Source organism: Sprattus sprattus (genome assembly GCF_963457725.1).
Source record: "Sprattus sprattus genome assembly, chromosome: 7".
Taxonomy (NCBI): domain Eukaryota; kingdom Metazoa; phylum Chordata; class Actinopteri; order Clupeiformes; family Clupeidae; genus Sprattus; species Sprattus sprattus.
In genome coordinates, this window is record NC_137926.1 from 3,595,972 (window position 1) to 3,620,962 (window position 24,991).

At 47.5% G+C, this 24,991-nt stretch overlaps 1 protein-coding gene across 1 annotated transcript in view; it reads right to left on the reverse strand.

The window, feature by feature from the left end:
• Positions 1-24,991, reverse strand: part of nrg1 (neuregulin 1) — a gene marked incomplete at its 5' end in the record, with an annotated part of 112,472 nt that overhangs the window by 11,668 nt on the left and 75,813 nt on the right. The window contains 1 exon segment of the mRNA XM_080842226.1: positions 5,238-5,376. Coding sequence (XP_080698352.1) covers positions 5,238-5,376 — 139 coding nt within the window.

Sequence of the window (24,991 nt, forward strand, 5' to 3'; positions counted from 1 at the left end):
GCATGACATTTACGGACTTGTAGGGCTGGGCTTCGCCAAGCATGTTGTAAGGAATGCTCTGAACCCCCGGGTTAGCTCATGCGCGTCTCACGTGTGTCTCGCGTCTTTTCCTGAGCCTTTCTGTCATACTTACCACGCGACTGCATCCCCATTTTACATTAACATCAAAACTTTGCAGAGACACATCCAAGTATCAAGTCAGAAAAATAGCTCATTACTGAAAGTAATGTGGACCCCTTCCTGGCGCTAAATGGGTGTGAATGAGCGGGCGACTGCTGTTCGGCAGTAGCATAGAATTCCACCTCCTTCTGCCTGTGCATCACGATGCACAGAGGGGGTCAAAGGGCACAGTGCGGGCGGCTCTGCCGCTGCTAATGACAGGGTCCGCTACGCCACGCCGCCCCCCAGAAGCCAGCGCCCCCACCCCTCTGGCTCTGCCAGGAAGTGTTTAAGGACATTAGATCTGAGGACAGTGGTTTTAGGTGACATTTCAGCCCCCACCCCACCACTCTTTTGTGTGTGTATGTGTGTGTGTGTGTGTGTGTGTGTGTTTTCTTTTTCTTTTTTCTTAATTCTTTCTGCAGATAGCTTCCCTTTTTGGTAAAGCTGGATTTAAGAGGAAAGGTCCAGGGCAGAGGGCCGCCTTGTTTCGGATCCATGGCTTTCAGCGGACCATCTGCTGGGCGATGACAGAGCTGGGGCTGAGGCTGGGGTAAGGGCTGGGGCTGGGGCAGGGGTAGGGGTAGGGGCTGGGGCTGGGGCAGGGGCTGGGGCTGGGGCTAGGGTAGGGGTAGGGGCTGGGGCTGGGGCAGAGGCTGGGGCAGAGGCTGGGGCTGGGGCTAGGGTAGGGGTAGGGGCTGGGGCTGGGGCTGGGGTAGGGGTAGGGGCTGGGGCTGGGGCTGGGGCTGGGGCTGGGGCAGGGGCTGGAGCTGGGGTAGGGGCAGGGGCAGAGGCTGGGGCTGGGGCAGGAGCTGGAGCTGGAGCTGGAGCTGGAGCTGGGGCAGAGGCAGAGGCTGGGGCTGGGGCAGGGGCAGGGGCTGGGGCTAGGGTAGGGGTAGGGGCTGGGGCAGAGGCAGGGGCTGGGGCTGGGGCAGGGGCTGGGGCTGGGGCTGGGGCTGGGGCTGGGGCTGGGGCTGGGGCTGGGGCTGGGGCTGGGGCAGGGGCAGAGGCGGGGGGTGAGGCAGGGGCAGACCCGCACTGAAGTGGATATTGTGGCGTGACAGCCCTTCCAACCGTTTCCAGCTGCGTCTCTTATGGGGTCTTAGCAGCTGGAGCCACTTCTCTCGCTCGCTTTCCTGCCCTCTCTCCATCTCATAGAAAGAGAGAGATGGTGTGTGAGTGTGTGTGAGTGTTTGTGAGAGAGGAGGATAGTGCAGGTGTGTGTGTGTGTGTGTGTATGAAAGAGAGGTAGAGAGGGAATGTGTGTGTGTGTGCATGTAAGTGAGTGTGAGAGAGAGAGAGAGAGAGAGGGTGATGGAGAGAGAGAATGCAGCAAACAGATGAGAGAGAGAGAGAGAGGGAGAGAGAGGAAGGGTGATGGAGAGAGAGAGAATGCAGCAAACAGATGCTGGTTTGCTGACAGGAAAGCTTAGTAAGGCTTGAGGTCAGGTATTGGCCTTATCACAGGCTAATGGGTCCAGGAGCCGGGTTCACACAGGAGGCATGCTAAAGCCCCTGTGGCACGCAGCACACCAGCGCCAGCGTCAGGCCTGTGAGATGGGCTTGGTTCTCCTGTCTGTTGCTGGTGTGTGTGGTAGTAAGTGTGTGTGCATGTGTGTGTGTGCATCAACACTGCAGCAGAACAATCCTTATGGACATCAAGCTCTGGACTGAGCCACAGGATTACCTCAAGTTAATCATTAATCATTAAATCAAATCCATCTTATATCTAATAATTCAATCTCAATGTAATAAATAAATACGGGCAATAACCATCCCGTATAAAAAGGATTCCTGAGAGAACGTAGCCACACAGTGTATCAGATAAAGTGTCCAGGAAAGGCAGATAAAAGAACATGTCAGTGATATGGTGGCACGTGTGTGTGTGTGTGTGTGTGTGTGTGTGTGTGTGTGTGTGTGTGTGTGTGTGTGTGTGTGTGTGTCTTTCTTCCTCCTCCTTCTCTATGGATATGAAATGGAGGGTGTCACACTACACCCTCCTGCATGGCAGCTCCAGAGTTCCGGTCACACTAGCGAGACCTCAGCGGTCTGGGTCCTCTGGGGAGTGTGTGTGTGTGTGTGTGTGTGTGTGTGGGTCCTCTGGGGACTCACTCCAGCAAGACAGCTATTTCCGCTGCAGATACAGATATTTCTGACAATCCATTACGGACAGGCTGGGGAGGAGGAGGGAGGGAGGAGAGAGGGGGGGAGAGAGATAGAGGGAGAGAGAGTTAGAGAGAGAGAGATAGAGGGAGAGAGAGTTAGAGAGAGAGAGGGAGGGAGAGAGAGAGTGGGAGAGAGAGAGTGATGGGAGAGAGAGAGAAGGGGAGAGCGAGAGATAGAGGAAGGGTGGGATGGAGTTAAAGATGGATGGATAGATATAGATAGATAGATAGATCCATCCAGAAAAAAAGAAAGACTGTGAGAAACAGACAAAGAGAAATAGAGAGAGAGAGAGAGAGAGAGAGAGAGAGAGAGAGAGAGAGAGAGGGAGAAAGGGGGAGAGAGAGAGTGATGGGAGAGAGAGAGAAGGGGAGAGCGAGAGATAGAGGAAGGGTGGGATGGAGTTAAAGATAGATAGATTGATAGATAGATAGATAGATCCAGAAAAAAAGAAAGACTGTGAGAAACAGACAAAGACAAATAGAGAGAGAGAGAGACAGACAGAAAGAGATAGAGCCAGAATGGCAGACAGACAGACAGGCAGCCCTCCTCCGCTCCCCTCCTCCCTCCCTCGCTCCTGTCCTGTCTCCCCTCTCCTCTCCTCTCTCCCCTCTCCTCTCCTCTCCTCTCCTCCGCTCCCCTCCTCCCTCGTCCTGTCCTGTCTCCCATCTCTTCGTGTCCTGCGGTGCTTACCGCATGGAAACAAAAGGGCTCGGAGACAGCAGCATTTTTCTGCTTAGTCACCCGAGTATTTAAGACAAAACCCAATCTCGCGGCCGACGCTAAGAGTCCCTCTTATGTATTGGATGGCGTCGGGCCAAAGTGTATCCTTGGCAAAGTCAAGCCCCGGCGTGGAAAGCACATTAAAGGGGGAGTTGAGCTGAGCTGGGCAGTGCTGGGCTGAGTGGCGCAGCGAGCACCGCAGTGGATCTTTACTCCACTCACATGTCACGCCACTGCCGCAGACGGCTCCTTCAACAGAGACGAGCACACACACACACACACACACACACACACACACACACACACACACACACACACACACACACACACACACACACACACACACACACACACACACACACACCCTGGGACAGCCCAGAGCCATGCTGTTCTAGCGGCTTTGGATACGCCACAGGATGCCTCCGCTAGAGATGCGATATGCAAGACACATCAATAGATAATCCCATCAAGAATGCACTGAATCTGGCCCTTTATAATTAATGACACTGTTAATTTGGTAATAATCTGGGAGAAAGAATTCTAAGCAATCATGCTTACAAATTCACTAAAACATTGTCATCTATCAAGCAATGTTTAAATATACATGATATGCATGTATTTGTGATGTGTCATGTCGAGCAACAGCTCGAAAACTGGGGCATTCATCAAGTGAAGTGATGGATCAGAGCTTTAGAGCACAGGGCTTTAGTCTCCGCAGAGGGAAACCTCTCATGGATTCTGTTCATCCTGTATGAGGTGATTCTGAGAGGTGATTAGAGGAGAGGAGAGTGGAAGAGAGGAGAGGAGAGGAGAGTGGAAGAGAGGAGAGGAGAGGAGAGTGGAAGAGAGGGGAGGAGAGGAGAGGAGAGTGGAAGAGAGGAGAGGAGAGGAGAGTGGAAGAGAGGGGAGGAGAGGAGAGGAGAGTGGAAGAGAGGGGAGGAGAGGAGAGGAGAGTGGAAGAGAGGAGAGGAGAGGAGAGTGGAAGAGAGGGGAGGAGAGGAGAGGAGAGTGGAAGAGAGGGGAGGAGAGGAGAGTGGAAGAGAGGGGAGGAGAGGAGAGGAGAGTGAAAGAGAGGGGAGGATAGGAGAGGAGAGTGAAAGAGAGTGAAAGAGAGGAGAGGAGAGGAGAGAGGGGAGTGAAAGAGAGGGGAGGATAGGAGAGGAGAGAAGAGAAGAGAAGAGGAGAGTAGAGTGAAAGAGAGGGGAGGTGGCATTAATAATGCAAAGATGAGGGGACTTCCACCTGTTCCACTTCATCTCAGCCTCCATCTCTCCATCATTCCCTTGCTCACACACACACTCCCCTTGACCCCTCCCTTTCTGCCCCCCTTACACACACACACACACACACACACACACACACACACACACACACACACACACACACACACACGTCTGCCATTCCCTTGTGGGCTTGACGAGTGCGACAGCTTAGGAACGTGGCCCCACTGCTGTGTGTGTGTGTGTGTGTGTGTGTGTGTGTGTGTGTGTGTGTGTGTGTGTGTGTGTGTGTGTGTGTGTGTGTGTGTCTCTGTGTGTAAGGAACGTGTCCCCACTGCTGTGCGACTTCCTGAGATTCTCTTTCATCTCTGCGAGGCCCGTTTGATAACGTAATGAGGAACAACGGAGGAGACACGTGGCTGACAAAGAATCCTTGAGCACCGGACAACATCCCACTGATTTCTTTCCTCCCCCCAAAGCTGCGAGAAGGAGCCTGCGTGCCGTCTTCCCCCAAGAAAGAGCTGAGAAACAGATCTATATTTAAAAACTCGGGGGAACCTAATTCAGTGTAAAAAACACACTCACACACACACCCACTACTTATGGTAAGAGGCTCCAGGAGAATAGGCTTCAAGAGCACATTCATTTCAAAGAACCGTATTATAATGCTCTGCGTATGCACACACACACACACACACACACACACACGACAAGACCACACATCCTCTCTGTTTAAGAGGGGTAGACTGCTGCCTTCCCCAGCAAAAACAGCTCCACGACCATTAACATTGATGTGTGCTCTGCAGTCTTGCGCTCATGACACTTCTTTGGCTGCCTTCCCCATGAAGAATGCAACAGCGGAGCAGGGATGTGCCTCGCAGCGTGTGTGTGTGTGTGTGTGTGTGTGTGTGTGTGTGTGGGGGGCATGGGAAGGGCAGCGATGCAGCGTGGTGAACCGGACAGAGTGCCTACCTGCAGAGTTTCTTGGTTTCGCCCGCCTTCACCTCCAGGGTGAAGCAGGCGCCTCCATTCACACACCAGGTCTTCTCACTCTCGCTGCAGGGCGTCACGTGACTCGAGGTCCGGACCGAGGGCGTGGTGCTTGTGGCAGCTGCAAGGAGGAGGAGGAGGAGGAGGGAGAGAGGGAGTGGATAGGAGGAGGAGGAGGAGGAGGAGGGAGAGAGGGAACGAGGGAGTGGATGGGAGGAGGAGGAGGAGGAGGAGGGAGAGAGGGAACGAGGGAGTGGATGGGAGGGGTGGGAAGAGAGAGAAATGCTTAGCTTGGAGGAAAGGCAATCACATCCGGAAACTAACACTACCTCGCAGCGATGTGTGTGTGTGTGTGTGTGTGTGTGTGTGTGTTTGTGTGTGTGTGTGTGTGTGTCCGGAAACTAACATTACCAAAGCTCTTAAGGGTAAATATGCCACTGCGGTATCTTAGGTACCCATAAATCTCTAAGAAGATGTTGTAATACGGATGATTAGGTATTCTGAAATATACTGCTATTTAAAATGTAAAAAGCCATTTACAATACATGCGTGGCCGAGGCAGGTGAAATAACGGAACTGGATTTATCCAGTGCTACACAGTGCACATTACAGGAACACACACACACACACACACACACACATTAAAGGCACATTACAGGAACACAAAACCACCTACACCAGGCATATTCATTCATTGATATTCCCAATCAATGCAGACTCTTCAGTGCAGATTATATATACTGTATATATATATCTTTTCCGAGACAGTCATTCAGTGCGGTTGTTGAAAGGTTATATTGCCGTAAGACTGAGTACACACGTTTTTTCCCCCCAGCCCATCATTCTAAACAAATTAGAGGATTATATTGGCATGACATGACACATTTAAAAGATGGCCATCAAGTATAATGCAATTAGTGAGTTGCCTGAAAACGCAGAGCCAGCATCCATCAATGTCATGCAGTTTACTTTTAATTATATTGAACTTTAAAGTTTCTCAGGAAAAAATGCAACAGAACTACGACAACCACATCTACAACAATCATTTTACAGAACTATAACATTTTTATGGGACATTATTACTCTGCCAGTATTCAGAAAACTGCAATCAGCAAGAAACCTCAAAGACATAAACCGGATGCCTTTATATACCACCAGTACATAACGCACAAAGACATCTAAACTGAATAAGCTGAATAAATCTTCCCAAAGCAGTAACCATCTCTTCACATGAAAGTCATTAGCAGCTCCTTGAAGCAGAAGCAGAGCTCTGCGTGCCGCTCACCTGTGAAGTTCCTAAACTCTGTGTACCCGCGGAGCCGCATGTCCTCTGTGAGACGCCTACACCCCTACACCTGCCAAGGCTTCTCCCACACACACACACGCACGAGCGGCAGCTCTAGCCTCAGGCTGTGAGGAAGTAGTGGGGTGTCCAAAAGCTAACGTGGTGGTTCCAAACCCTTCTTCCGCATGTGTAGTGTGAAAGACTTTTAAACATTTTAGGTTAAGTATCCCTCCTCCCCTCATCAATGCCCCCCCCTCCTCCTCCTCCTCCTCATCATCTCCTTACCCCCACCTCCTCTCCCCCCCCCCCCCCCCCCCCAGGCTTCTGCCTCATCAGCGCGTCACCTCTGGCATCATCTTCAGCGTCTCTTACGCATGGGAAATGCAGCTGTGCGCAATAGCACACGTCAGAGTGACTCGGATGGCGGACAAGAGGGGGGTGCAGAATAAGGGGAACGTGCTCTACCTCTCACAGGCAAACAAACCCAAACAACAAGAAGGGGTGGGATGGGGGGGGGGGGATAATCGAGACACCTGCCAAAGACCCGATTAGAAACAGTGACAAACAACCTGGTCGGAATGACCTGGAATGGGTACGCACGCACGTATGCACGTATGCACCCCACACACACACACACACACACACACACACACACACACACACACACACACACACACACACACACACACACACACACACACACACACACACACACACACACACACACTCTCCTCCTCCTCCTCAAGAGTGATAGTGATTAGGGTCAGAGAATGTAACGACACGGTGGTGCATCAACGGGAGCCCCATCCGGTGTCTGGGGGAGCGGATGGTTAAAGCGGCAGGCTTGCCATGAGCGCCCATACTGATTGCCTCATTAGATGGAGCTATTACCCTTTTGTTCTAGAAGCAGCAGGAAGAGAGAGCTGCTGATGCCCATATTAACTACCTCTCTACCTCTCCACCTTCCCCAACTTTCCTCAAAGAAAAACACCTTCCTGATTTTGTTTCGTTTTCAAGAGCACTGTGTTTTGGAGACAGGGGTAACTGATGAATCGTAAATTCTGTATGGTTGCTCTATGGACCACGTCTCTAGACAATCGAGTTTTGTCTCTGTCTCGAGTATTGTCGCCATGACGCAATCCGTTTCATAGGTCACAGACATAGACATCCCTCTCCTGTCCCGTCCTCTCTTCTTCCTCAGGTAGCCATAGCATCCCGGCCCCATTACGTTTCAGACTAAATCGAATCCCAGTTTTATCTCGACCGGCTATACTGTTGCTCCCAGCGGGAGCCAACACGGCTTTAATAATTGACAATGCAAAAAAAGGCTTTTGTTGCCCAAATTGAATTATTTTCTGCCCCCATGCTCCCATTAGAGTAGAAGCATAAAAGATCACGAGTTAGCCTACGCTATCAGTCCATGTCCCAGCGTTAGCCTATGCTATCAGTCCGTGGCCCATATCGCATGTCCGCGGCTACACGACAGGCACCTCGTAGCTCAGTCTGCTGGGATGGATGTATCTATACATGAAGGGCGAAGTGGAAGTGTGAAATTAGGAGCGCTTCAGCAAACGTAACATCAACAGGCTGAGTTGCTTAGCTTGAGTACACATTTGACAAATGTATAGCTGTACAAAGATGAGTGAGTAGTGTCATCTACTGATGCAAATATTTGCTTTTTGGCTCGAGGCTGCTGGAATGGATGTATCTATACATGAAGGGCGAAGTGGAAGTGTGAAATGAGGAGCGCTTCAAATCACACATTCAGTAAAATGTAGCATCAACACGCTAAGTTGCTTAGCTTGACTACGCTTTTCACAAATGTATAGCTAATAATAATAATAATAATTCATTTTATTTTTAACGCACTTTTCATTCAAAAGAATCTCAGAGTGCTATACTAAGATGACTGAGTAGTGTCATTTACTGACGCAAATGTTAGCTTTTTGACATGCTGCTCCAGCTCTGCAGAGCCCCAATGTCAGAGGACCGTCCCAGGGAGACAGTAATGTCCCTCAAGGTGAGACAGCGCACGCACGCAGGCTATGCTAATCATGCATCCATCTACAACAGGGACGACTGCAGACGCTGTCAGATGACAAACACTCAGGAAGTCACTGCGAGACGACGGTGTGTTAGACACTGGAGCCTCATTTCCCACCGTTAACCTTTCAGCTTTTACTTAAGACCTTCCAAATGTCATCCCTGTGGTCGAAGCAAAGTCGATCTGCAGAGCAAAAACCACTAATTTAATCTGTCATCGCCAGACATGCCTGAGATAATAAAAAACACACACACACATGTACACGCTCAAATGGTTCCACCTAAATGGGACACATGTGGAGGTGACACCTGCTTCAGAGTGACATGGATACACTTTAATCTGAAGTCAAGGAACGATGGAATTGTAAAACTTTAATCTGAAGTAAAGGAACGATGTAATGGTAAAACTCCTTCACACAGTCTGAGGTGCACGAGGGCCTTGGGTTGGCCGGTGCTATCTCTGAGGCAGCAGTGGCGTTTTGGGTTTCACTGCAGCAGAGCCACGTGGAGCTGAGCTGAGCTGAGCTGGACCCACTCCCCCCACCCCTCTTTTCCAAATGCTGGCCGATGGAAGCCTGTGCCCGTGCCTGTATCGATTGCCTTCCATTTACATCTTTTTTCTGTTCTGCTGGTGGAGAGAAACCCAAGACCCCTGGGCTGCGGAGGAGACACTGCATGATGGTGCAGAGCCAGCAGTCTCGTCCTCCACCCCCCCTCCACCCCCTTCCATCCTCCACCCCCTCCAATCCTCCTCCATCACCCTCCCCCCCATCCTCCTCCACCCTCCTCCACCCCCCTCCTCAACCCCCTTCCATCCTCCTCCACGCCCTCCTACCCCCCCCCCCCCCCACCCCCCTGTTGCTGCTGCTGAGCGCAGGTATCTGCTGCTCCAGCACTTTGGCTGCGGCTGCCTTCCTGCCTGCCCACCACCCGCCTGGCGACACACACACACACACACACACACACACACACACCTTCCTGCCTGGCCACCACCCGCTCGCCTAGCGGGCCGGGCCACTCCCCATCCCAGTCAAGGGCATGCCGTGATGCAGTGCACCAGGGCGTCCCAGAATGCACTGAGCCGGAGTGCACCGGAGAGAAAGAATCCATCAGAGCACTACTACCGGGTCAGAGGTGAGGGCTGAGCAAGAATGGCCTACATTTACAGATCTCTACCCTGAAAAGAAGACGAAAGAACAAAGAATCCTATATAATCGGATACATAATAGAGTTCATGACCATGTTACTTAAAGGACCTGGAGACATCAAAGAGAGGGGATCTAAAGCAAGTAATTACAGAGCAACGTATAGACCAGTGAGTAAATATTTGCATGAATACTGGGTATAGGCATTTACAAACAGACACAACTATTAATAATGATCTACAAGACAAGCGGGGCACAGTTCCACGGTCAGTCATAAAGGAGGTTTAGAGGTTTAGAGAAAACCTGCGCAAGGAAAATATGAGTTAATTTCCGCCATTACTGTGTAGGTGTAAATCAATACGTTATTTGTTCCCTCGCTTCCCTGAGTTTTGCTCTCATATTGATCAAGTCATCCCAGTTTCGCAGGGTTGTTATGGAGATATTATCCTCATACTGCTTGTAAAACTAAAATGGATGATGCAAGACACTGCAGTCGAGTATAAATTTGTGGGCATCGACTTAAAAAAAAAAACCCAGGCTCTAATAAGATGAAGCTGCTAGACGCTTTGGCATGTAAAAGTCCACTCTGGTGGGAACCTTTAATTAAAGCAAGCTCAGAGTGCTGACATACTAGCAATTACTGCAATGCAGACAGAATAAGGAGCAGAAAGATTCATCAGGGCCTTAAGCAAATCTCTGATATTTCAATAAACCAGTTCTTCCTTCCCATTTAAGCTCCATTCAGACCAATAGTTTTGATAAATGCTGCAGGCATCCAAAACTGAGGGAGTCAGGATACGCAAGGAAAAGTGGCAGCCTAACGCTTGGCAGTCAACAAGATCTTTCATGAGCATTTTACATATCACCATATTCATCAATTTCTCCTTTTTATTGGCCTTTTTTGGACCGGTTGTTACTCTTTGAGAATGATCAAGACGTGAAGCAATCCAGTTGTCCCTTTCCCATAATTTGTTTAGTCACATTTGGAAAGCTTCAACATAAACGCTTTCAATCCCTCCTCAATGATTTCCCTCAAAGTGTAGCACAAACCTCAGTTCAACAACCGCGTCTCAGACGAAGTTAGGATACAGAGTATGGTATGTGACGTTTTTACAAGGACCAGCACCTCAAGACCGAGCCCGGTCCAACAGAGCATCTGGCTTGGCCAGCAGAGGAACATGTTGTCTGCTGGCCAAGTTCTGCCGCCCCGATCTGTTTTTGTCGACTGGGTGTAAGTTGCTGTGTGCAACCTGAGGAATGAAGGCAAGTTCTTCTCTTGGCACGCCTCGTTTGCCAGAAGAGATGTTTCGGCGTCTTGTGTGTGTGTGTGTGGTGTGTGTGTGTGGGTGTGTGTGAGGTGTGTGTGTGTGTGTGTGTGTGTGTGTGTGTGTGTGTAATGATTAATCTCGGCGCAGCCTCATGCCAGTGTCTGCAGGGGGAAAGCAGAGCCTGGCTCTGCCGTTTCTCAGCGTTTGCATCGTGTTGATTTATCGCAGCGAGCAAGACGAAAACAAATTTGAAGAAAACGTCAAGGAGACAGGTTTCTCATGTGTGTGAAAGTCTGAAATCTTCCAGCTCTGATCATGAGGTCGATGATCTGTGAGCTGCTTTCAAAAACCCATTTTTTTTTTGGGCCCTCTTACTGAACTATTCAGTTAAGAACTAGAAGCGTAAAACTACTTTGCATATAAGCACCTCTGCCAAACAGGTCTGTCAAAAGGACCCTTTTAGCACTCAGATGAACTGGCTTAGATGAAGAGATAAGGTAATTATCACACAGCTTGAGGGGGAATGTGGGTTCCTCCAAATTAGAACAGCCCTCCTGTTAGGCCAGGGTTCCTTGAGGCTCCTTCCTCCATTAGAGTAAATTTTCCTTAAGTATGTTGTTGAATACGGCCTGCATGGCAACACAATTGTCCTTAAGTATGTTGTTGAATACGGCCTGCATGGCAACACAGCCTATGGCAGCAGTCACTTTGAATCCCACTGATGATACAGTTAACAGGGAACTGAATCCCACTGATGGTACATTGACATTCACAGGGAACTGAACCCCAATGATGATACAGTCACAGGAACCATACTGAGGCTGCATCTCAGAATCACTTTAAAATACACAATTTTAAAGTTGTTTTTTCTCTATTCCCATTGCTATTGGGACTGTGAGAAAGAAAGGCAACAGCATTTTTTTTCCCAATAAAAGCTCACAGCCCCGCCTGTTTGATACTTACTGAAAACGATCAACATCCACTTAAAGTGTTTGGCACTGTCAGTGAAACCAGATGCATTTTTTTGACATGTAGAACCTTGGGAACCAAACACAAAGATGCCTTTTTAAACCTCACAACATCTGATACAAAGAAGATGTGCATAGCGTGAGCAAGTAATCCCCATGAGAGATACTTTACTCTGGCCAATTTAAAATCACCTGACAACGAAAAATGAGCTTTTCATGGATGCTTTATCTTCTCAAGCTATAAGCTGTTGTCTTTGCAGCATGATATCAACAAGGCAAAAAATGCATCCGGCATTCACAGCACATCAACCCTACAACTGGTATGCATAATCACCAATGACATGCTAATTGGCAAAGATCAAGAGGGCCAGAGGTATTAAGGTAGCCTACACCCTGCCAGAAGGACACAGGTAACTGAGGTCACCATCAGGAAGACCATCTGTGTGAGTCAGGAGGGACACACCATCCACTAATTGCTCTCATGTCGCCGCTGGTTTGGGAGAGCCGAAGGCCCGTTTGGGTAACCATGGCTTCCGTGGCAACATGACAGCTGGGCTCAGCCAATTGATTTTGTCTTCCAGCACCTGAGAGCATAAGCCGTGTCCCCAGAGGATGCCTTCAAAGGGATACTGAGTATTTCAATGTTGATGGGTAGATTCAAATACACACATATATCCTGTTTTTTTATTACAATCTCTTCTAAATAACCCCTTTTTTTTTTATAAGCCTTAACGGAACAGCACATTTCATTACCGACACGAAGATCCAAATACATACACATGTGGTTTACTGAACAAAAAAAAACAGCTGACTATCTTTTTATATGTTGAAGATTTACATGGCTAATGGGAATAATCCCTCCATAGCTTACTCTGAATCCCCTGTGCCACAACAGGGGGAAAAAAACTGATAATATGACTCACAGTCTACACCAGCAAACACACAAACAAACAAACAAACACACAAACAAATAAATAAACTCCAGGTTCTTCCTGTTTATCAGCCCCCTCAGCACGGAAGCGCTGGATGGGGGAGAGGGAGACGGATGCCGTGGCAACCGTGCGGCCCTGAGAGTCGGAGCGGAGGCCTCCAGGGCGGCTCGCTCTCCTCCATCTGCCTGGTCATTAGAGACCAGGAAGCGCCTGATTGCCCTCTTAATTCTACCTCCAGGCCCATCCTACCGGTTGCCGTGAAAACATATGGAGACCCCTTTCTCGACTTCACAAATCTGACCATGGCAGCAACGATAACAAAAGATGAGTAGCCAGAGCCCAAGGGAAGGTGACGGGGAGGGCAGAGTGGACTGATCCAGGGGATAGTGTAGAGGGCAGAGTGGACAGATCCAGGGGATAGTGTGGAGGGCAGAGTGGGCAGATCCAGGGGGATAGGACTTCATCTCAGTCAGTGTGGTTTGGGCCCTCATCCTTTTATACAATAGTTACCAGTATACAGAGGCTGCTCTGTTCTCTGTATACTCTCCGATGTCTGTGTAGTAGAATTCAATAAGCAATTGAATACCTCATACCTTAGCAATAAGCTATCTTACATGTACTCTCTGTTTTACTGATTCTTTTTTTTTCTGTTGAGTCATTCTCTGTCTACATTTGCTTAGCGGAGTCAATGGCAGTCAATGGGAGTTAATGGCAGTCAATGGGAGTCCATACAGTAGTAGACACATGCAGAGGTATTAAAAGCAGTGCAGAGTAAAAGCACTGGGCTGATGCCAAACTCTAGAACAAACTCCGCATCCTCACCGCCTTGGGGCAAACACTAAAGTAATTACAGCCGGGGGTAAATTAGAAAGTGGTGAGGCAGTTGGTATTTTGTCATACACAACAAGTTGTAAAAAATGAGAAATGCTTTGATGATACATTTATGATAATTACAATCTGGGGAGCCAGGAAGCCGGCGTCTGAGGTGTATTGATCCTCCTTAAAAGTATCCTTTGTCATGGACTAAAGCAGCCGGCTGCTTTGCCTCTGGCATAAATCAAAAAGGTGCCTTTGGTGCAACACCACACTTTCCTGGCCGTTGGCGATGCTAATCCACACCGTCATGGCTCGACCGAGTCCCTGGAGCAAAGGGATAGCCTCCAGTAGCTACTGTTACGATGCCTTCTGCCAGCCTACCTCTATAATCCCTTTGCGTTTTAAAATGCAGGCTACGGTTCTCAGGCTTTGGGTAAACCCAGCGTTGGTTGGTAAGCTGGATTCTTTCATTGTCTGAGGTGCCATGGCAGCCTGGAGCCTCAATGTGGGGCGCACTCACAAGGAAACAGAGAGCCTCAATGTGGGGCGCACTCACAAGGGAACAGATCCTCCACCATCGTGCTTTTCTCTGTGGCCATCTTTTTTTTTCTACGCCAAATCCACCTTGAGTGTGCTGCTTAAATTATTGTTTCGTCTGCCCTCAGCACCATGTCCCTGTCGAAGTTCCAGATGTATCTGGCAAACTCCAAGCACTTTCGGCTTGGAAAGGCTTCTTTCTGGCATACTTTCCAAACAGTTTGCTAGCATGGAAGTGACTCTTATGGTGGATTTAGAGGGACAGGGAGCCCGGCTGGTCTGGTGGTGCCGTAGCGGTCACTGAGCAGCTCAGGCTTCCACACAGTGGTTGGCACTGGGGGATTGGGTGGTGGTGCAGAGACCTTTTCCAGATATTTTTTCCCGTTTGTTGTCCGCATTGGAATCTTTTTAAGCCAGGAGCTCATGTGGCCTTCCCGTCGCTCCTAACCAAGCCGGGGATTAGAATGAAATCCTGAGGGATCTACGAGATTTAGGAAAATCGGTCCTTTCCTGTTTTCTCACCCCTCAGAGCTCCATCTAACACCTCCCGATTATTTAGGTTTTAAAGACGTGTTGAGAGGATTTGCTTGAAAACACTGTCGTCACTCGATAGTTTATTATTTTTCAGATTTCGAGGAATTTATTTCACCTCGTCGTATTCATGTCATTACTCAGGCTTGAACTATTATGCCATAACCAATTCCTCTTATGTGTAAAACTTCATCATCATTTCAAGTCTACATGAAACTAATAACCTGTTATCATTATGCCTATATGCACCTGTAAAGATAGAGCAATCAATCATATGATTGTTTTTCTAGACTGATCGCTTCAGTGAAGGTAAGCCTACAACACACAAGCAATGTGAAGGCTTATTGTAGTTAACAGCCACTTAACATTAAAGTCTTCTCTGTATGGAAACTGTTTGAGGTCACTGCACTGCATTGCATTTTTAGTTCATAGCGGAGATTTTCCAATTAGATTACTGATTATGCCTCTCCAGTAGACATCAATAACATTCATTACAGAGGACCCTTCTCAGTATGCAGAGCAGTGCAAACCTGTACAAACACAGCATGTTTGACAGCAATACATGATGAGGGATAGTGTACACAGAGCAGAAGGAATCAGACAAGGTCCTCAGGGATAGGAAGTTAGGGACAGAAAAAAAAAAGAAAGAAAAAGAAATCATGAATCATTGCTGTACTTTTCTAGCTGCAGCTGATCTGATATGGCTTCTCAACCCTAACATATAGTTTGCTTATAAGTAATCCAAATTAATTTCCCTCTAATGACATTGCTGAACGGCATGATTCATCTTTTGTCTTGGTCTTACTGAATCATCTTTGCTATATATCAAACGCTAGGACCCTTTAAATGCTGTCCAGTGCTGTCACGTCTGTCTGCAATAGAGAAATGAAAAAGCAAACTGCACTCATGAGCCTAGATATTGTCAAAGCTGCACTCTCTGTCTGGCTAGACAAAATCAGTGCACTGAAATGAATATTATTTCTGTCATTTGCAGAGAGGAAAGAATGGAGAGGCTTAACTGCAGAGCAAAAATCATTCCATTATCAAATCACAGATTGAAGGTTTAAAAATATTTCAGGGTTTTCTGTCTCACTGCATATCTGGATGTGTGCACTCAACCAACTCATTAAAATGTTTCCGAATTTGAAGCAGATGTCTGTTGTCAAGGTGAGGAGGGGGGAAAAAACCCCCAAAAAACCACAGTCGTGAACAAACACATCAATAACGACGACGTCTCCGACACAATGGGAAGGCAACGGCAGCAGGGCTGGAAAGGTGTCTGTGAGATTTCCACATTTGCATCGCAGGTGTCAGGAAACGCAACACGGAACACACAACAAAAGACTAATCCCCACGGAGCACATACGGGGCGAGGACGAGGAACGCAGAGGGAGGTAGGGAGGGGAGGCGGTGTGTGTGTGGGCCACCGCCACCGAATCAACCTTGACTTCATGTGCCTCCCAGTATCAATGGCAAACCTGCTATGCAGAACAGACTCCAAGCCAGCAGGCATACTGAGTCGGAGGGATTGGAGTGAAAGTTGCTCGTAAAAGAGAGAAAAAAGTCTGACTTTCGTGTTCTAACATCTGCCAAACGGCTTTAGATCAGTTGATTAGGGCACAATCGTGTATCTCTGTGATACAAAAGGTTCTGGTGAATTCAATTTATTATCGCCTACTGTTCTTTACGACCACCAGTGCCCTCCACAACATTTTAAGCTGTGATGAATTTGACGGGGAAAAAAGTGGTTGTATAAATAAAATCTAATATTCTCACGGCAGAATGGGCTACTGGAAATGGACTGAGGTGGAGATGGACTGCTCCACCCCAAGGGAGCCACTCAGCACTAGCGGTATAGGTGTGGTGGACAGAGATGGCGTGAGAGAGCCTCTTCAGCGACGGAGTGATATAGGTGTGGTGGACAGGGATGGCGTGAGTGAGCCTCTTCAGGGGCCGAGTTTCCGTTATTGACTCTCCTGGTGGTTTCGCTACGGCACGGTAATTAGTGCTAATGCTACTCGTCGTGTCAGAGTTAGCCAGACACTCATCCAGTATTAACATTGAGTACCCTCAGGCAGGTTCCACCCCAACAGCAGATGCATGCAGAATCATATTCAAACTTTTTTTAGACCAGGCTTTTTACGACCTGGGGTGAGATTTTTAGCACAGAGTGGTTTGTTCCCTTTGTTTCAGACGTGGCAACACAAGAGCAGAGAGAGCAGAGCAGTCTGACAGCGGCAAAAAAGCATACGGCTCGTCTGACTCTGTGTCGACTGGGCTCAGTTGACAAGCAAAGCAAATAAAAATGGAGTGCATGGATGGATGGAACTGACATGTTCACCTCGTGCTGCTGGCCCGAGTCCAGGAGAATGGATGCCTGCGGAACAAAGCTGGAGAGAGAGAGAGAGAGAACAAGAGAGAGAGAGAGAGAGAGAGAGAGAGAACGAGAGAAAAAGAGAGAGAGAGAGAGAGAGAGAGAGAGAACAAGAGAGAAAAAGAGAGCGAGCGAAAGAAAGACAGAGAGAGAGAGAGAGAGAGAGAGAGAGAGAGAGAGAGAGCGAGGGAGAGAGAGAACGAGAGAAAAAGAGAGAATGAGAGAGAAAAAGAGAGAGTGAAAGAAAGACAGAGAGAGCGAGTGAAAGAAAGACAGAGAGAGCGAGAGAGAGAGCGAGAGAGAGAGCGAGAGAGAGAGAGTGAGAGAGAGCGAGAGAGAGAGAGTGAGGGAGAGAGAGAACACATGTGCCATGCTGCCTCCGTGACAGGACCGCACTAAGCAGAGGCACAGTGGGACGGTTCCCAAAAGGCATTACAACCCAAGGCCTCCCAACTCGTGCTCACTACAGCGGTTTTCAAATTCTGCCCATTCGTCATCCGCACAAAAGACCCACAGGACGCAAGACAACACACTGGCCCGTGAAAAAGGGAGGCATGTTGGTGTCAGCCTTTTCCATACCCTTTAGGTGACGAGCCACAATATGTTACTAAATCCACAAAGGTCACAGTTCTGGGAGATCGGGCTTACGTGGGGATATTAGCTTACACTGCCTTGGTAGCAGTATTAGCACGGCTGCAGCGAAGAAGCAACGCTTGAACAGCAGATGTATCACAGCTGGCCAGCTGCCTCAGAGCTAAACTGAAAACGCAAGAAAATTTGATTTTTGACAAACTTTCCCTTTCGAGCAGCCTGAAACTAGCAAGTTGCCCCTCTGCATGTCTTTAAATTGGGCCGAATCACAGAGATATGACTTCGCCAATGTTGAGCTTTGGCACTCTGTGTAACAGTATCAACATGGCAATTTTAAACTTCCATCTATGTGAACGATAGTACAAACAGTTATTTATAGTTACTTAATGAAATGGCAAGGCAAATGATAAATCTGCACCTTGGATCGTTTCCCAATGTCTGATTCTCTGTGCGGTTTAATATATATGACCAGATCCTGCCACTCAAGACACGGCTCACACACACACACACACACACACACACACACACACACACACACCAAGACACGGCTCACACACACACACACACACACACACACACACACACCACACACACACAAACGCACACACCACACCACACACACACGACTGTGGAGTTTCAAGACCGTCTGCATAATTCATCCCTCATTACTCATCTGACAACTTTGGCAAAACCTCCGGCGTGACAGAAAAAAAAAAAAAAAGAGTGAAATCTCTGGTCTTAAGAGGTTTCCTCAACCTTGGGCTCAATGGGACGTAGACGATACGTGGCATATCATTAAGAAATGGACCTTGACTGGGAACAGAACAAATCTAATGAGAGCTTCTTTTTTTTTTTGCACAATGAAGACACAGCCCATGGCTTTCGAACTGATTTCTTCCACACATGGTTTCCAAAAAAAGGGGCAGAGAGCTGGTCACGATACAGATCCTCGCAAATGCATAACGCAAAACCTGGAGTCTCAAACGCAAATGCATACCCATAAACACCAGCGTCAGTAAAAATGGGAACATCAGCAAAGATGAATGCCAGTATGCAAGGAAAGGTTAAGCATATATTATGGGAAGGACTTGGAGGCCAGACAGATCCCAATTTGCTGAGTCACTAAAACAAGGACAAAGGATCGAACACTGGGAGCCATTAAAGTAATCCATTTTGAATGGCAAGGATGCAACACTACGGTTATCGTTGCCCATCGTATAAATGCTGGGTGTCACTTCACTGTAGTCAATTAAATTAGAGACTGTTGCCTCAGCTGGACTTGGCCAATAATGCTAATGAACTCATTAACCCTGTGACCCCATTCTAGGACCCTCCTTCTCCCTCCATGTCCGAGTGTTGACAGTGTCGTCCTCCCCCCACACACTACAAAGAGCATCGACACTGAATTAATTAAGAACAGCACCACAGGACAGATTCCAGTACGACTCTAAAGCAGGACGACTAGTCCAAATCAACAGATTCATTATGTATGAATCTGAAAGCACTAGTGACTAACCGACAAAAAGGGAATAAAACAGACAATTTAATGAGAACATTGACTACCATCTCAAATGGAAAGTCATCTCAGGGATGATGTAACCTTTTAGCTCGGCCATTTTCATAGTCATGAGACATTCATCGAAACGGAAAAACACTTGCCGTCGTGACAGGAGAATTTATCTCCACTTAGGATGTTCACTAAGACACTCCTCTGCCTGTGTGTCATCATGAAGGAGCCTTCTTGGGAGGCACAGACATTTACTGATATGAACTGATAACGAATTCTGCATTTGCTGAACCGTTTTTAGTAGAAATTGCACAGAATTTTCTCAGAATATCTCATTGTGGGACTCAAGAGGAAGCACAAAGCAATGCTGATATCTCCACAGGTGGTGAAGGACCATAGTGTAGTAACCAGTCCCTTCTGCTTTATGGCAAACGCCACTGTAGTAACCAGTCCCTTCTGCTTTATGGCAAACGCCACTGTAGTAACCAGTCCCTTCTGCTTTATGGCAATTGCCACTGTAGTAACCAGTCCCTTCTGCTTTATGGCAATTGCCACTGTAGTAACCAGTCCCTTCTGCTTTATGGCAATTGCCACTGTAGTAACCAGTCCCTTCTGCTTTATGGCAATTGCCACTGTAGTAACCAGTCCCTTCTGCTTTATGGCAATTGCCACTGTAGTGACCAGTCCCTTCTGCTTTATGGCAATTGCCACTGTAGTAACCAGTCCCTTCTGCTTTATGGCAATTGCCACTGTAGTGACCAGTCCCTTCTGCTTTATGGCAATTGCCACTGTAGTGACCAGTCCCTTCTGCTTTATGGTAATCACCACTGTAGTAACCAGTCCCTTCTGCTTTATGGCAATTGCCACTGTAGTAACCAGTCCCTTCTGCTTTATGGCAATTGCCACTGTAGTAACCAGTCCCTTCTGCTTTATGGCAATTGCCACTGTAGTAACCAGTCCCTTCTGCTTTATGGCAATTGCCACTGTAGTAACCAGTCCCTTCTGCTTTATGGCAATTGCCACTGTAGTGACCAGTCCCTTCTGCTTTATGGCAATTGCCACTGTAGTAACCAGTCCCTTCTGCTTTATGGCAATTGCCACTGTAGTGACCAGTCCCTTCTGCTTTATGGCAATTGCCACTGTAGTGACCAGTCCCTTCTGCTTTATGGTAATCACCACTGTAGTAACCAGTCCCTTCTGCTTTATGGTAATCACCACTGTAGTAACCAGTCCCTTCTGCTGCATGGCTGGCGGCTTGGACTTACCTCTTAGTCAGGGGTCACTGGTATGCTTTTAGCAGCACATCTGTTTTTTCCTCCTGAGGCATTTGCAGTAACTCCCCCCCCCCCCCCCCCCCAACCCCCCCCTCACCACCCACCCCCATCCTTTGGCCTCTGCACCCGGGGAGGATTTCACGGTGCTCTGAATGACAGTTTCAACTCTGTTGGGTGGGCTGGTGGTACCCCACAGAAACACACACACACTACCCTCAACACTATGACAAATGATGGCACCATCAACACCACTAACTGTGGTCATCTTTTTAGTTACCTCCGTGAACCAAAAATCCAAATTGTGCTCCAAGTCTAACTGGCAGACACATACAGACATGCCAGCACATGGCACTCATGGCACCGACTTACCCATACCAACGCTAAGCGCTACGCGCTAGTGAGCATGTGATGAGGGACCTCAGTAACCCACACTGAAATGTGTACAATAGGTTTACATGTGGTATTTAGATACACTACATGTGCTAAAACTAAACAGCTTAATGTAACAAGCATTACAGTAGCGATGCATTGCTAATGTACAATAGGTTTACATGTGGTATTTAAATAATGCAACATGTGCTAAAACTAAACAGCTTAATGTAACGAGCGTTTGACACAGGGTGGCTAGCACAGAAGCAGTAGTGGTGCATTGCTAATGCATTTCCATGGCATCCCGCTCTAGACGACATATATCTGTCCCCGACTTTGACATCTAATTAGCACTGCAGATGGGCCAGTGGAGGACGGAGGGGGGGAGGGAGGGAGGGAGCCCCTGCCTGACATACTGATGAGAATGACTGTTGCAGGACCACACACACACACACACACACACACACACACACGCACAGCCACACACACACACACACAGACACACCGTGAGGCCCGGCCTTTATAGGCCGTAAAAGAGCCAACAGAAGCATGGACGTCTCAAGCGGGGGGGAACGAGCTCTCAGTGCTCCGTCGGGACGGCTCGTAAAATGACGATCTGAGGCGAGGAGCGCAGAGTCGTCCCGTAAGATTGTGCCGCCCTTCTGCAGTGAATACCTGTTGTTGGGGGTTTGTTGGGGGGGGGGTGGGGTCAGAAGAATGTGGAAAAAGTGTTTCTGAGAACAGCAGTGTGTGTGTGTGTGTGTGTGTGTCAGACGAACTGCAGATTTGAGGGGATACGTAAGGCATGGTCACTGTTAGAGCAATCAAGATGTTCACAGGGGATTGAGCAGTACAGCAGTACAGCGGTTAAGAAAGAGCTCTAGATTGGGACTGAAAAGCACCATGCCTCGCTTCACTCTACCCTCTGAACATATTGTTAATCAGAAAATCCTGCATTTGATTTAAACAAATGAATGGCTTTCTTTTTCAGCATAGTACCCTCATCTCTCTGAACCTGCTCATTTGTGTGGGAGACTTAAATACTGCGCTGATCTCAACTCTGTGTATGTCACAGTGTCTGCTGTTTGCAGTACTCCCATTAATGTAAATTTGCCACAGTAGATTAGAGGAGATGCCGATAGCGAAAAGATCAAATGTTGGTTTATTTAAATTATGTGTAGACATTTCCATTTCCATTGAAAAAAAAAATGATTTCTTAGTTGGAAAAACCCCCCTAAACCACAAGTGAAGGAAAGACGACTACAATTACCTAATAAATAGCAGCAAATGCAAATCTATGAAAACAAGTAAGGATAGGCGTTACCATGGTAATGCATCCCAGAATAATCCTAATTTGTTTGGCAAAACCTTCACGTGGCCATAACTATGACAGAACAAAATGGCCCCTCAAAAAGAGCCTAAAGGGGCTACATGAAGGGGAATGAATGAATCAAGGATTGAAGGGAACAAGAGCCACTTCATAATGGCCATAAACAAGCCAAGAACAAAGGCCGCGCGGACAACAACACAACTGTGTGTGTGTGTGTGTGTCTGTGTGTGTCTCTGTGTGTGTCTCTGTGTGTGTGTGTGTGTGTGTGTGTGTGTGTGAGTCTGTGTGTGTGTGTGTGTGTGGGCTGGAATGGGCCCTGAATCAACACAGTGAGCACGAGGGTGGCCTCCATGAACCTTGCTCGCTGTCACAGCGATGACTGCATGGTCAAGTTGCCACCTTAAACAGGACGGGCGTGTAAATTACACATTTCACTGTCATATGATGACATATAATGAAGTACTCTGTTAGCATCTCTCGGTCATGGATAGTAATTATTTAAAATAACTACCTTGGATGAGCTGCAGTAAATAGCAGCTGTAGCTGTGATTCTTTACTGTGTGGGCAGGTCTGAGCCCTGAATCCTTCTACTTTGTTGTGTGTGTGTGTGTGTGTGTGTGTGTGTGTGTGTGTGTGTGTGTGTGTGTGTGTGTGTGTGTGTGTGTGTGTGGCCTGGGCACTAAATCCTGCTACTTGGTTGTTCCTCACTGCTGTTTGTTGAGCACTAAAGAAGATACTCCAAATGACCTGTGCTGTTACACTATGGTGTATGGTAGTTCAGAGAAGCAACATCTGTTGACCAGTTCATTGAAAAAGCAAGTCCAAGAAAGGATTTAATTATGTTGGCTAAGCCAGGGAGGCGGTTGCAATCAATAGAAGCGCCAGGGTGGAGATGTATGCAAGGCGCCATAATGCATTATTAACAAAGGGGTTCGCTGCCTTAGAGCTGCACCAGGATAGAGACCTATAGAGAGACCTATGGTCGACCTTAATGACTTCAATGCACAGGCTTTCAGGAAATCTTACTGCAGATTTAACTCTGCAGAAGAACTTTCCAGACAGAAGTATACAAAGTAGAGCTTTTTGTGGTTATTTTAATGGAATAAAAAAAATGAGCATATCCCAAGATACAGCTTAATAGCATTTCAGGTTTCAGGAATAACCCAAGGAATCATTACTGTTCAATGGCATTAAGTCTGTGGGTATTTCAGCTCCAAAAGCTGCTCTGAATTTGCAGTTAAAAGCCCGGGCAGCCAAACGAATTATAGCGTGATGTATGAGGCCTGCTTAGATAGCACCTTCACAAGAACACAACATTTGAGAAACACTTCAGTAACCACCGTCTGGAGTTACTAATGCCTCCATGGATATCTTTCCTACACTGAAACCGGTTAAGAATGGCCTGTGCAGTACAGAGAACCTCCCAAGTGACCGAATCGATTCAAACTTTGACCTTTTTGATTGACCTTTTTGACCTGGATGTAACCTAATTTAATACCGATTTTGACTGGATGTAAACAAATAAAACAATGTCACACAAGTCTTGATATTTGAACAAACCTATAACTCCAAAAAATGGGAGATTAACCCATTTCTGTCCAAGTTTTTACAGTTAATCCCCCCCCTTTGGCACCTGAATGACCACAGTAGATACCACCACCACACCTGTCTCTATGGATACGGAAGGAGGTTTAGGAGATCTGCTCAGCGGGGCACTCGGAGCAATAGGCTCTCAAGAGCCATGGATCATAGCCTCAGCCTCTGGAAGCCCCAGCAGCTGTGGATAACAGCAATCAACCATTCATTACGGCGATGACTAATCCAGCAGCGTGACGAAACTCAGCCTTCCAACGGCATGACGGCGAAGATGAGCAATGCTGGGTCATCCCACTGGGAGACTGCAGAAGATGTTACATCATCGCTGCTCTTCCGTTAACAAAACCCCCACAACAAACGAGAGAGTGAAAATAAATAACAAGGATGCCCTCGGGTTCTGTGTACTAATGTTCACAAAATGCAAACTGAGTGTTCTCTGGAAATGGCAAATTTTAGCTGTCAATCAAATCAGTGTGGTGGGGACTCCCAAGGGTAAATGAAGTGCCAGTCATGATGGCTGTTGTGTGTTTGTAGTCAAATAAGACTCGTTTTTTGAGGAAATGTTTGGTAATCAGGCTGTGTTGACAGCTTAACTACAGGGGGTTCTTTACACCTAATGAGACGTCTCAGCGAGAGGCCAACACAGCGCTAACTTTTTCAAAAAAGCTTAAAGTTAAATATACTGTGTTTTTTATATATTTATTTATTTATATATTTTGTTCTGGCTGAGAGGAGCCGTGGAGAGGTTTAGAAGGAAAGACTCATTAACAAAATTAGCAGGAGGAAATTAACTCTACAGAGAGAAGTCGAGACTAACCAGAAGTAGAGACTAAACAGAAGTCGAGACTAACCAGAAGTCGAGACTTACCAGAAGTCGAGACTAAACAGAAGTCGAGACTTACCAGAAGTCGAGATTTACCAGAAGTCGAGACTAAACAGAAGTCGAGACTAAACAGAAGTCGAGACTAAACAGAAGTCGAGACTAAACAGAAGTCGAGACTAACCAGAAGTCGAGACTAAACAGAAGTCGAGACTAAACAGAAGTCGAGACTCAACAGAAGTCGAGACTAAACAGAAGTCGAGACTAACCAGAAGTCGAGACTAAACAGAATTCGAGACTAAACAGAATTCGAGACTAAACAGAAGTCGAGACTAAACAGAAGTCGACAG